Here is a 12,500-nt window from a genome sequence, read left to right on the forward strand (position 1 = left end):
AGGGTATTCCTCTCTTCCAAGAAGTAAAGGAATTGTTGCAAGGCATGTGGAAGTATTACAAGTATTCCTGCAAAGCACTAAAAGAGTTAAAAGATCTTGCTGAATCAATGGATGAGAAGGCATACAAGTGTATTAAGGCTGATGGATCTAGATGGGTACCCCATTTGCTTCGGGCTCTACAGGTACTGCTTTGCAAGAACTACAGGATCATTGTTATCCACTTTGAACATGCTTCACAGGCACGAGACAGTAGTGCTCAAATGCAAGGAAGGGCCAAAAACTACTCTAAGAAATTGAAGAGTTTTAAATTCTTGAAGTTCATGCACCTTTTACTGGATGTCATCAAAGAAGTTAGCAAGGCATCTTTATTTTTCCAAAGAGATGATGTGACTGTTTCAGCTGTACAACTGAAGATTGACACCCTTTGTGGAGCTTTAGATGCTATGAACCTCAGGCCTGGAGAACATGTCAGATCATTTTGTGCAGAGATTACTGATGACAACGTGTTTAAAGGAATTCATCTCACAAGAGAAAATGGAGATGATGCTTCTTATACAACTATCAAAACAGAACTTACCACATCTGCCAAGGACTACTTTCACAAGAGATTTTCCAATTTCCAGGAGGATCCAGTCCTCTGTGGAGCAGCCGATCTAAGCAACCCCCAGTTGTGGCCAAGAGAGAGGCAAGATCTCCTTGTCTTTGGTGAGAACAAGCTAACTGACATAAAACAGCATTTTCAAGCACTTCTCACAAGGCATAATTTTGATGAGCAAGCCTGTCTGGATGAATGGCTTGAATTAAAACTGTTAGTGTACCGAACGCCTCAGCTGAGGGAACAGAGTGTTCAGGACTTTTGGCCTCACATGTTCACCGTTTATGGGAATGAATTTCCAAATCTGCTCATGGTGATAGAACTGTGCTTGATCATTCCAGTGCAGACTGCATGTGTTGAAAGAGGCAACAGCTGCTTAAACAGAATCATGACCGACCACAGAGCATGCCTTGATGTCCCAACAGTAAGTGCTCTGATGCACATTGCCATCAATGGTCCAAGCCACGCAGAATATGATGCAACAAGAGCAGTTGCACGTTGGTTCACTTCAGGTGAAAGAAGGAGGAGGCCAGAGTATTTGGAGCAGAATAAGAGAGATGCAGAGTAGACTCACTGTTTATGTAATACTTTGAAACATGTTGCTTAGTACAAGTCATTCCTGTAGCATACAACTGAACATGTTGACTGACAGTTGCCATGAACTAGTACTTCAATGAAGTCATTGATTGCTTAAGTCATTGAATTGATAAAATTGTTCTGGCAGGCTAGTATCTTGAACGTTCATATTTATTGTTAATATGAGAGAATAAAATAATGACATCAGAGTGAGAGTTATTTCTTTTTATTTCATTTAATATATATTACAGTTTCTTAAAGTGTAAATGGACAAATAACAGGGTGTCTGGGGAGAGGCAGGACACCAGAAGGTTAATGGTTCCTAATTCTCTAGCCTTTTGTAGGTGTATTTTTTCTGGCCTTGTTTTGGACTAGTGGCTTGTCCTTGTGGGCTAGTGATTTACTGTGCTTACTAGCCCACTGCCTAGTATCCAAAAAAGTTAGTGTCGAGCACTGTATATCGCTATTTTTTTTCTAAAATATTATAAAATCACCAAGGTTAATCATGCACTGTGATTGGTCAAGCCGAGTTCTTTATAAGTCCACAAGGCACGCAGCGTATGTATGGTGCGTGCCTTATAATTCAACATATGCACGCAAGCCAAGTCAATCATTTTTGTCGCTGAAAATACTGAGGAGATTTTTCCAGACCGCCATTATGGCTGAAGAATTTCCTTCATTTGACCTCGGTTTCGACTTTTTAATGACCAAAACATCGAGGAGGCAGGAAAGTCTTTACAAGTGCTTATTTATTCCAAATTGTATGAGTAAAATCATGTGATTACTTATTAATAGTACACATGAAAAACTTCGAGATGGTTAAGCAGAAGAAACGCTCGCGTATCACGCAATCAGGGAAAAATTGCGCCATAATTGCGCCATTCAGGGCGCGCGCTCATTTTTGTTGTCTGACGAATTCTTGTCCCTTCGTGGTCGTTTTTATTTTATAAAAGAAATAAAAAACTTTTTCCTCGAGCATTGTTGAGTTAAATAAGCACTTGCTTCTCCGCACTTCTCGTGTTCTTAAAAATTCCCGCGTGCTTATATAACTCAACAAAGCACTCGGCGCGTTTTTTTATTTCTTTAATAATCTTGTAATTTTTTTTCAAAGACTTTCCTGCCTCCAGTATCGATATCGCCGAGGAAACTCCACTCAGCGATGTCACCTGGATGAAATAACAAAGAACAAACAAGGCAGGAAAGTGTAGTTAATTTTCGAAATGAAAGAAAGAAAACCGCTCAGAGACAGCGCGACAGAGCAATTTTGAAACAGAAATAACTTACCTTGAACAATTACAACTGATATGCGACGGAAAGCTCTTCAAAATTTTCTCAAAACATGGAAAACGACCGCAGATTTAAATACAGAACGACGACAACACGCTAGAAGCGGCTTTTACTTCGGGTAGAAGAGCACAGAACGCGTCATCAGAAAAGAATGTAAATGCGAGAAATTTACTCACAAGTAATTAGTACATGGAAGCTTGGCAGTGTGGAAGTGTGGACGTTTAGCAGTGTGGGTTAGGGTTCGTGTTCGGGTTAGCGTCACTTCCACACTACCAAACTTCCACACTTCCACACTGCCAAAATTCCACACTGTCAAACTTCCACACTGTCAAACTTCCACACTGCCAAACTTTTCCACACTGCCACACTTCCACACTTCCACACTGCCAAACTTCCACACTTCCACACTGCCAAACTTCCACACTTCCACACTGCCAAACGTCCACACTACCAAACTTCCGCACTGCCAAACTTCCATGTACTAATTATTTGTGAGTAAATTTCTCGCATTTGCATTCCTTTCTGATGACGCGTTCTGTGCTCTTCTACCCGAAGTAAAAGCCCTAGAAGCAATGGCTATTGCATTTAAACGAGCTATCGCTCATCGCTCATATGCGATATGTGGTAAAATAAAATTACTTACTTACTTACTTACCTACTTTATGACTCGCAATTACTAGTACCCAGTCTCATTGCCAGACTATTTATACTCTCGGAGATCTGTCACGGGTCATCTCGTCCTCAAAGTGACAAACCCACACTGACAAACTGGCCCGGGTTGCTCGAAGCAAGGGTAGCTCTAACATTCATTAAATACCATGGAATGATATAGGTTTTGATACCTCTTAACCAACGGATAGCACTAACCAGGCTTCTAGCTACCGGCCCCTGACTGACAATCAAGATCTGCCTCTGATTTAGGGGTCTGTATGCATGAGCATAAGACCCCAAAAATCGTTGATGACATCAAAGTGGTGGAGACGCTAATTTTCGTTTTGTAAACAAGCGATGCCATTTTTGATGGTCGATGCCATTCTTAGTAAGCAATCCATTTTTTTCGGATAGCTTTCAATAAATTATTACGATTAGTTTCATATGGCTAGCAAATTAGGATCTGTGTTTTGGTAGTGTAGAGGTTAAGTGCATATGCTCCTTAGCCATTGAACCGAGTTCTACATCCTTGATCACCTTTTTCTAATTTTTTCCTAGGGTTTTTTCGCAGTTCTTTTTAAATTTTAAGTGACCTGCTAATCTACTCCTAGATTTAGTATTTTTTTCCTCATTTGCAAACGAAAAACTTAACGGTGGAGACCAAACCTCCCCTGATTAACCAACACTGCGTTGTTTACAAATTTTCATGTGATCAGTGTGTGATACAGATTATGTCGGATATAAGTCCCGACACCTCTTTCAACGCATCTCCGAAACGTAAACATTCTGCTATTGGTAAACACCTGAAAGAAGAACACAAGCTGCAAGCAATTAATCTACAAGGCTAGTTTACAGTTCTAAAGAAATGCCAAACAAAGTTTGATTGCTTGATCTACGAGATGCTGTTTGTTAGAAATATAAAACCAAAACTTAACACGCAGTCGGATTCGGTTCGCGCCAAACTTTAACATTTTTACATAACAATTGAATATTTTCATTTTTATTTATTTTTTACTTATTATTATTTTTTTTTTACATAACAATTGAATATTTTAACACCCGTCCCTAAATATCTTCATACCAGTGTTACTATATATATAATCAATTCTATCATGTATTTCGAACTTGATAATGATGACATGGAGTCATCGAAACATCGTTCATTTTTTATATTGCTCATTTTATTCTGAAATGTTTTACGAAACCTTTAATATGCATATATTATTATATGGCTTTGTCTCACAAGGACTGGGAACTACCAAGTTCACGAATTTGATTGGCTGAAATCCATATTGACCGCGGTCTAGATTTTCCCATCTAGACCTGTAATGTTTTGTGGTGAAAAGATGCAAACTAAAATGCATAAATATTGAGTATTTTCTTCTTCAAGTTCCAAACAGCATTATGACAAAAGAGAGGATGACGAGCAAACTTTGACGGAATTAATAAGTTCAGCTCATCGCCACTCATCGCCGTTCGCAAGAAAAATGTCAGTTAGTACAAACCAGTTACCGGTACATTAAACGAATTAAATTGTTCTTGTGTGCCATATAATAAACATCTTATTAACCGAGCTTAGTCAGTCTGTATGGGAGAATCTTGACCTCGGTCGTGTGTACAGACCTCACTGCGTTCGGTCTGTACTCACGACCTCGGTCAAGATTCTCCCATACAGACCTCCTGCTCGGTTAATAAGAGCTAATTAAGTATGGAGTTGTATGGAAATCTGTCCCCCTGACTCTGTTTCAAGACTTTTATCTATGCCATTGAAAGTGCTACTATGGCCAAAAAAACAATTTTTATTTCTTTGGATTTCAAACCTATGTTAATTAAACAGTAACTGAACGTAGTTTTAAGCCTTGAATTCAAAAAGACACCTGTTTATTTTAACTGGAATTTTCCTGTTTAATGGTCCTCCATTACTAACTTTAAAATCTTGAGAGAGCTGGATAAAGGGGAAAATAATGTCAAAGCCTCACGAGGTTAAGAAGGCAATGCATGTGTACGCAACCGAATTAATATGCAGCGCGGGAGTTTCGGGCTTTCAAACTCGTGTTTTCCATATATAATAAGCTACGTTTACACACTGAAATTTTAAGCTGGAGAGTAAATGACGTCACTTTTCCCTAGATCCAACCCTCTGAGGTCCAATCGGTCAGTTTGGAACATCAGTAATGGTGCACCGTGAAATCCAAAACTTACACTCAAAGTAAATAGCCTTTGGATAAAAATCAAAGCCTCAGTAAGGTTTTGCCAGGCAAGTGCTGAGCAATCACACTTTCAAGTGATTTTTTTATCATAGTAGCACTTTAACAGAAATTTTCGGCCCGTTTCACCCACAAACAACTTTATCCTTCAAGCCTGGTTTACACTGCGACATAAGCATAAGCATGACGAAGTTCACACTTGTCGCATAAGCATAAGAGAAATGACATACGCAAGCGCAGTTAGCTCCAGGAAAAAAACTCGCAAGAAAATGAGACGAGCCACGTTCCAAAATGGCGGACGATCTTATGCTTATGTTTATGTTGCACCAGTTTACACGGAAGACCTTAGACAGCAATGACCAGAACCAGGTTGCTGACCAGCGGTTTTCATTAAAATTATGGTTTGCTGGGGGTGCTCAGTCTCGCGGGCTCAGGAAACCTGGTTGTGGTCATTGTTATTTAAGGTTTTTCGGTTTTACACAGCTATTAACGTGACATAAGCATCAGCATAAGCATAAGAAAATGGAAACGATTCCTTTTTCTTTTGCTCATGCTTGTGCTTAGGTCACTCCCGGTTTACACAGCTTCCATGCATATGCTTATGTCGCAGTGTAAAATCGCCAGCAAGCAAAACATCTTGACTGTTTATCCTTGGTCCGATATTGAGGAGTGAGGCACTCAACTGCTCGAGGTTAATCACCTCACTTCCCTTAGGATTATAAAAGTTGCCCAAAAGGATGGATCTCCTTTCTTTGATTTGCAATTGAGACCACAAGGGCTCGCAGTCACTTTGGCAGTGGATTTTGTTGAATTGGAGTCAGACCATTTTAATTACTTGTTTTTCGGAATCAGCGATTCGCTCTCCTCGAAAAACCGAAAAAGAGTAACGAAAACGCCACCCATGCCACCAGACCAGTTACTTAACCTTTTGTGGTACGGATGTATTGTAACATGTTTTTGTTGTTCAGTTCGATCCAACTTTATCGTGGAAAACGAGCTGGAACAAGAGAAAAACTGCACTGTCAGTTACTTCATTTCATATACTGAAACCCATACAACACTACAAACGGGTGCAAAATATGCGCACCATTCATGCAACTTTGCAAACTGAGCTGTACGTGCTACTAACAAAATGGTAAAAGTGAGAATGATAACTTAATATCGAGGATATCAAAATTATTGATTTCGTCTGCTTTGTATTAATTCCTTAAGCCTTGAACTCAAGCTCTCACGAATATATCTTAAATACGTATAACAGTACTGGAAATGGTCAAAGTCATATGTTAATTATAGTTTGATGGTTATATGAGTAGAAATCGTTTTGTACATGTTGTTTTCGCTCTTTTCTTTTTCTTTTCTTTTCTTCAAGCCCACGGAACCGAGGCAGGAAGGTGGAAGGAGGGGGCAGTTTCAGTACCCTGCAAGACAGTACATCACGCAGCAGGTAACACACAGCACACACGACACAGCCAACAACGGTAAAGCGAGCTGGCTAACTTTGTGCTCGATCCTTCCATTATTTCAGAAACGTTTTTTGAAAAATGTGACTTCAGTAACAGCTCTGCTGTTAATAAATTCATTACCAAAGATCTCCAACTTGACGAGGCCAGCAGGAGTGGCATTTCCGAGGTTGTAGACCTACTGTACAAACACCTCCAACATAATCTACCTCAGTTCAGCATAAACAAGCTCGTTAAGGTAAGAGTCACTGCCTTGTGTTATTGAATAGACAACAGAACAAGAGCGTCAGTTGACGACGGTGGGCGTAGAAAAATTCCATATTAGGTCAGATTAGAGTAGAATCCAGACTATTCCGCGCGCTCTCCCGTCGACAAGTGAGGCTCCCGTCCTGTTGCAAAATCAGCCTGTTAATATAAGAAAACGTTTATAAATTAGTGCGCCGCGAGGAGAGGGTTTTTAAAGTGGAATTTCAAAGGTTAGTTTCAAGAAAGTGAAAGTACCAAAAATATTTGACCCCACCCCTCCCACCCCATTTCCCTGGTGAGGCAACAGAATAAGTTTTTACCCATTACAAAACTATGGGGTTTGGAAGATATCTAGATTGCTATATAAGATGCTTCAGAGATACAACTGTACGAACTGGGAGCTAACGAAATTAATTGACATAAAACGACAAGAAATATGCTAATAATAGAGATAAAGTTTCTCACTGCCAACGTTTTCATTTAAAGCTGGCTTTAGATCACGGATAAACAGAGATTCTTTAATTTTACAATGCATGCATGTCTGGTCGACCAGTTGCTAATATTTTAAAATGATCACACTTAATTCTACGGTTGGTTAAGAAAGCACGATCAGCAATTGCAGATTCGTGACAATTTGTAGTTAGGGCTTTAATTAAAATGTTCTGTTTTTCTGTCACGTAATCGGTGTTTCGTTTTCCCTATATGGAAATCACAGCAGTTTGCTCTGTACACTACTTTTGACTTGAAGGAAGGAGCTAGTTTATCTTTGTAAGGGAAAAAATACCTGATTCTTCGGGTGTTCTGAAAAACTATTTTGAAGTTGAAAATACCATAGAATTTGTTTATACAAGACCTCATCTGTTTTGTGAGGTGTTTGCTGTGATGACCTAAGAAAGGTAGAACGATAAGAACTTCTTTTTTCCTCAGTGTTTGTACAAGATCTTAAGGACGTTCGCACCAAAATCTTCCTACGGTGAGATTTTCTTCATTTCTCGCATAGAGTTAGGTCATAAAGTACTTACTCCAAAAATATAAAAAAATTGGGGGTCACCGACTTCGTTTCGGAGAAAATGGCAGTGGAAAAATGCCTTAATTTCGATAAATCTGTCATAATAACGAAAGGTAGCCTCGTCTGCTTATCCATCGAAAATCGAGGTTTCCGTGCATAGGTTTTTAGGGGTGAGATTTTAAGATAATTTCATGCCGCTAGGGATGTCGTAAACAGTAGAGTTCATCCTGGACGAGCGTTTTCGTAACCTCTATCCGTTGCAACCACTACCGGAATTCAATGGCACGAGGAAAGAAAATTAAAAGAAAAAGATAACTTCTTACGGTGAGATTTTTTTCATTTTATCATATTTTGTAGATAGTAAGTAGAGTAAGTGATTCATGATTAAAAAAATAGGGGTCACCGATGATCCAAGGGAGTAAAATCGATGTGATTTTACGAAGCTCTTGGAAAACTTCGTTTGTCACGTTTTTGCGTGTCCTGTCGGGGAAGGACTGGAACCCACGAGAGGATCGATCGTTGAAGGGATGAAAGGTTTTTACCCCAAAACAAAGCTTTCTCGAGCATAGCAACGAAGTTTTAAGTAGTCGTCATCTTCATTTGGTTAGTGTTTTGTATAATATTTCCCCATTGCCGTCATGCTTGTCTTCTGGAGTGTGGTTTTTGTGAAATTTAATCGCTGGTTTTTTCCACGCAGGTCCGCACTATTCAAGCCGACGAGGACGAAAATACTGCTCTATTTTCACGAAAGTAAAGGAAAAGAACTTCAAAAACATACATTCATTTTGAACTTAAGTTCGTAGGGTAATAAAAACATTCAAAAAAGAAACAGCCGCATTAAATTTACGCAACGGTTCGTCCTGGAGTTTTCCAAACTTTTCAGCCACTACTCGATCAGCAGCTACCTTTTAAATAGCTTTTCCATCCTCCCGCTCACTTCTCTTTAACGTTTCATGATGATTCGGAAATAAATGTGCCATTCCTTTGCCGGCCTGGGATTTTTTCCCCGGCGTTTTTGTCGCCATGTTATTTTAACTAATGCTTGAACAATATTTATGAAAGTCAAATAGACTACTGCACGACTGATAAAAACAACCCGAACATCAGTCGTACAGTAGTCTACTTGACTTTCCTAAATATTTTTAACCAATTTTGACTGATCACGATCTTCTCTTATCCAACGCTGTGCAAGACTTATCGTCCACGGTTTCTGCAAAGGTTTTAAAACCTCAACTTCACTAATGCTCAAAGTAATGCGTGACATATTACAGTCGCGTTACCTGCGCAGTTACGTTGCGCACAAACAATTAGCGCGAACGTTCTTAAATGAAAACGTCGGCAGGGAGAAACTTTATCTCTATTATTAGCATATTTCTTGTCGTTTTGTGCTTCAAAGACTTATAGTTGTCGTTTCCGAGTGGAGAAAGACCAGACCAGTTGGTCCGCATGCGTACGTACATTCAATGTTTCATGACTGATCTCTTGCTGATCTGCATGGTCGGCGCGGACTAATCAACTCAATGAACTACTTGCACGTAGGGTTGGCGTTCGAGAGGAAAGCACACTGCACCAACATGCACTATTAATTGGCTTATTAATTTATTTGTTTATTTCGCAGCCAAAATGAAACAACTGGCAAGGCAAATTTTATCAAATGAATAAATGACTGCAGTTTTCTAAAAGTGTAGTACTTTAAAATGCAGTGAATGTCTCAGATTAAGGCAAAACGTTTCACTTGATTAAGGAGGCTCGAACCAGTTTCAACGCTTCCAAGTGACGCCCTTGAGGCTCTTATTAGAAGGAACGGCACCACAACGTTGTATCATGTATTGGCATTATTGTGGTACCAAATGAAACACGAATAATTGCTGAACAAGATACAGTCATTATTGTGACGTAATATGTCACCGTGGCAACGGGCAAAGCCCTGCAAAAACACCCTTTATTTTGTTTGTAGTTGCTTATATCTCAAAAACGAACTCAGTGACCCCCATTTTTTATTTCTGAAAAGTAATCGGAAGGGCAAGCAAGATCAAACTCTCTGCAAAGTTTAAAACAATTCTGTCAAGTGGATTCAGACCCACCTTAGTTTTGTGATTTCTTTAAGGTAGCTGTGAATCCTCTAGACATAATTTTTTTAAACGTGCCTTTCTTATCACTTTTCAGCAATAAAAAAAGGGGGTCATCGAGTTCGTTTTTGAGATATGAGCAACTAAATCCAAAATATGGGGTGTTTTTGCTAAGCTCTCCCGTTGCCAAGGTAACTTATTACATCACAATAATGATCACATCTTGTTTGGAAATGATCAGTGTTTTATATGGTACCATAACATTGCTGTTACGTGATATAGTGTTGTAGCGTCATTCGATCTAAACAGAGAGTCTTCTAAGAGTTGAAACCCTTTCGAGCCTCCTTAAGTGCTGCGTTTAGCTTACTCGCTGATGCAAATCACCACAGAGTTTTTCTAAAATTACATCCCTGCTATAATGCCATAGTAACCTGGGAAACGTCAGGTAGCATTTCACTTCCGATAGGAAGTGCTAGTCTTCGAAATATTTCATGCTTATGAAGTACATGAATAAAATTAATACAAGAAAACAGACAAAGCCTAAACACAATAAGGACAGCAATCTTAAAAATGTGTTTGTCAGAAAGCAAATGAAAATCAAATTGCGTGGTATAAATTTGGTTTGTAGGGGACAATTTAATTTTGCAAATTAAACATTATTGAAGGACAGACTCGGTCGGCAGACACGTAAGGGTTAGTCTCTATATTCTGAGTTTCAACCGCAAATTTTTGAGAAACTATGCTCTCAGAAATGCATTTTTCTGCGTTGTGTGGGCATTTTTGCAGGTATTTTGCTTATACTGGCACTTTCAGGGGTGATAATGTAGTGTCGAGTCAAATCCCGAACAAGATGTAGAAAACTTATTAATTCATACATTTCTTCAGGGTCCTTCAGGCACGCAGCGTGGCTGAGTGCCGGATTCGCTCTGACCGCTAGCTGGATTTGTTTGGCATCAACCCTTTGTGTTTTTTTCAAGATATGCTGTATTATCAATGAATATCGTTTGTCCTTTCAACACAATTCAGGGAGGCTCTGTCGGAAAGGGAACAGCTGTCAAGGACAAAGCAGACATCGACTGTGTGGTTTTCCTCAATAATGTGAAAACCATGGGAGAGCACAAACGTAATTTGCAGAATACAAAGAACCGCCTGGAGTTATGCCTCAAACAGAGTCCCTATAAAGACCGAATCACCTTTGGTAAACAGACACCCTTCGCCGTGAAATTCCATTTCCGCCTGGATTTGTCTCGAGAATTTGACATTGACTTGCTGCCGGCATTTACAACTTACCAGAGTCGAGGTAAAATAGGATTTAATCGTAATGCGATCTGTCTCGTTGCCATAGCAACGGGTCCCAAATTTGACACATTATAATACACATGAATAGCTAGCTGAAATTTCAATGTGGCTCGTGTGATTATGTTGGCTATACAGCTCGTCACTTGCATCAACGAATTGAGGAACACAGATACTCAGCTATCGGGAGGCATCGCCAGATCATGGCCAAACAACAGCACCCCCAGGGGCGAGTTTTAGTGTCATAAAGAAATGCGCATCGAAATTTGACTGCTTAATTCATCAAAGAATTGAAACCATCACTTAATGTGCAGTCATCAGACTCTGTCAGGGCAAAACTATTTACTTAGATTTCACATTTATTGTTAGCGTACTATTGTATATATTGTTCTATTGTTCTAATGTTCTTGTACTATAAGTTATGCTTCATCCGATTAAAATTCATTTCGATGTCGAAACGTTGTCAAAATGAATCTAGTTGCGTTTGTCTTTTTAATCAAAAGCTAATCGAATTACGTAAAAATTAAGAAAATATTCGTGTCAGGTCAGTTTTCGGCCAAATTTTTGTCCAAGAAAGCTAATAAAATGAGGCAGATTTTTCCTTTCCACTCAAGAATTCGTAATTAATGTTAAAATGGGCAAATTTGAGTGGGAAACTGATTAAGTGTTATTTTCTAAAATTTGTTGTCTTTCAACTTTTTTTTTTGTAAAATGTTTTAGTTAAATGTGAATAAGTTATATGTTTTTGGAAAGCTTATTTTCTTATCTTAAAAATGATGTATTCCTTTGCCCCGAACTTTAAATACTTTTTGAGAAAAAGAAAACATTTTTTAGCGATGTCTGGTTTCGTGCGGCTTTCTGTTGGAAGGGAATGTCCAAAAAGAGTTAAATTAACCTAACCTCAATACGAGTCAATTGTTTGTCAGCCAATGAAGAGACAGTCCCCTTTTGGCCAATGTCCCTGCTTGCTGCAGTTTATAGTCCATAATGGGTTCTATTTGATTGCAATTTCATTGTTTCGGGGAATACATAAACTTTTGAACTATGTGAATTAGCTGTGTGTGTCTACGTTGAACGAAGCCAAGTTAATTGGAATGTGTATTT

General features: G+C 39.1%; 2 protein-coding genes across 3 annotated transcripts in view; both read left to right on the forward strand.

The window, feature by feature from the left end:
• LOC138016254 (zinc finger protein 862-like) overlaps positions 1 to 1,209 on the forward strand; it is a 2,188-nt gene extending 979 nt beyond the window's left edge. The window contains exon 1 of the mRNA XM_068863425.1: positions 1 to 1,209. This exon is cut by the window's left edge and continues 979 nt beyond it. Within this exon, the coding sequence (XP_068719526.1) occupies positions 1 to 1,163 (1,163 nt within the window). The 3' untranslated portion in view covers positions 1,164 to 1,209.
• LOC138015700 (2'-5'-oligoadenylate synthase 1-like) overlaps positions 1 to 12,500 on the forward strand; it is a 32,403-nt gene that overhangs the window by 15,239 nt on the left and 4,664 nt on the right. Inside the window, exons 2-4 of one of the 2 annotated variants that reach the window (XM_068862810.1) lie at positions 6,686 to 6,760; positions 6,842 to 7,014; positions 11,127 to 11,400. In XM_068862810.1, the coding sequence (XP_068718911.1) occupies positions 6,686 to 6,760; positions 6,842 to 7,014; positions 11,127 to 11,400 (522 nt within the window). The remainder of the gene's footprint in view (positions 1 to 6,685; positions 6,761 to 6,841; positions 7,015 to 11,126; positions 11,401 to 12,500) is intronic. The other variant, XM_068862811.1, reaches the window with a different exon arrangement.

Source organism: Montipora capricornis, chromosome 9, assembly GCF_036669925.1.
Source record: "Montipora capricornis isolate CH-2021 chromosome 9, ASM3666992v2, whole genome shotgun sequence".
Taxonomy (NCBI): Eukaryota; Metazoa; Cnidaria; class Anthozoa; order Scleractinia; family Acroporidae; genus Montipora; species Montipora capricornis.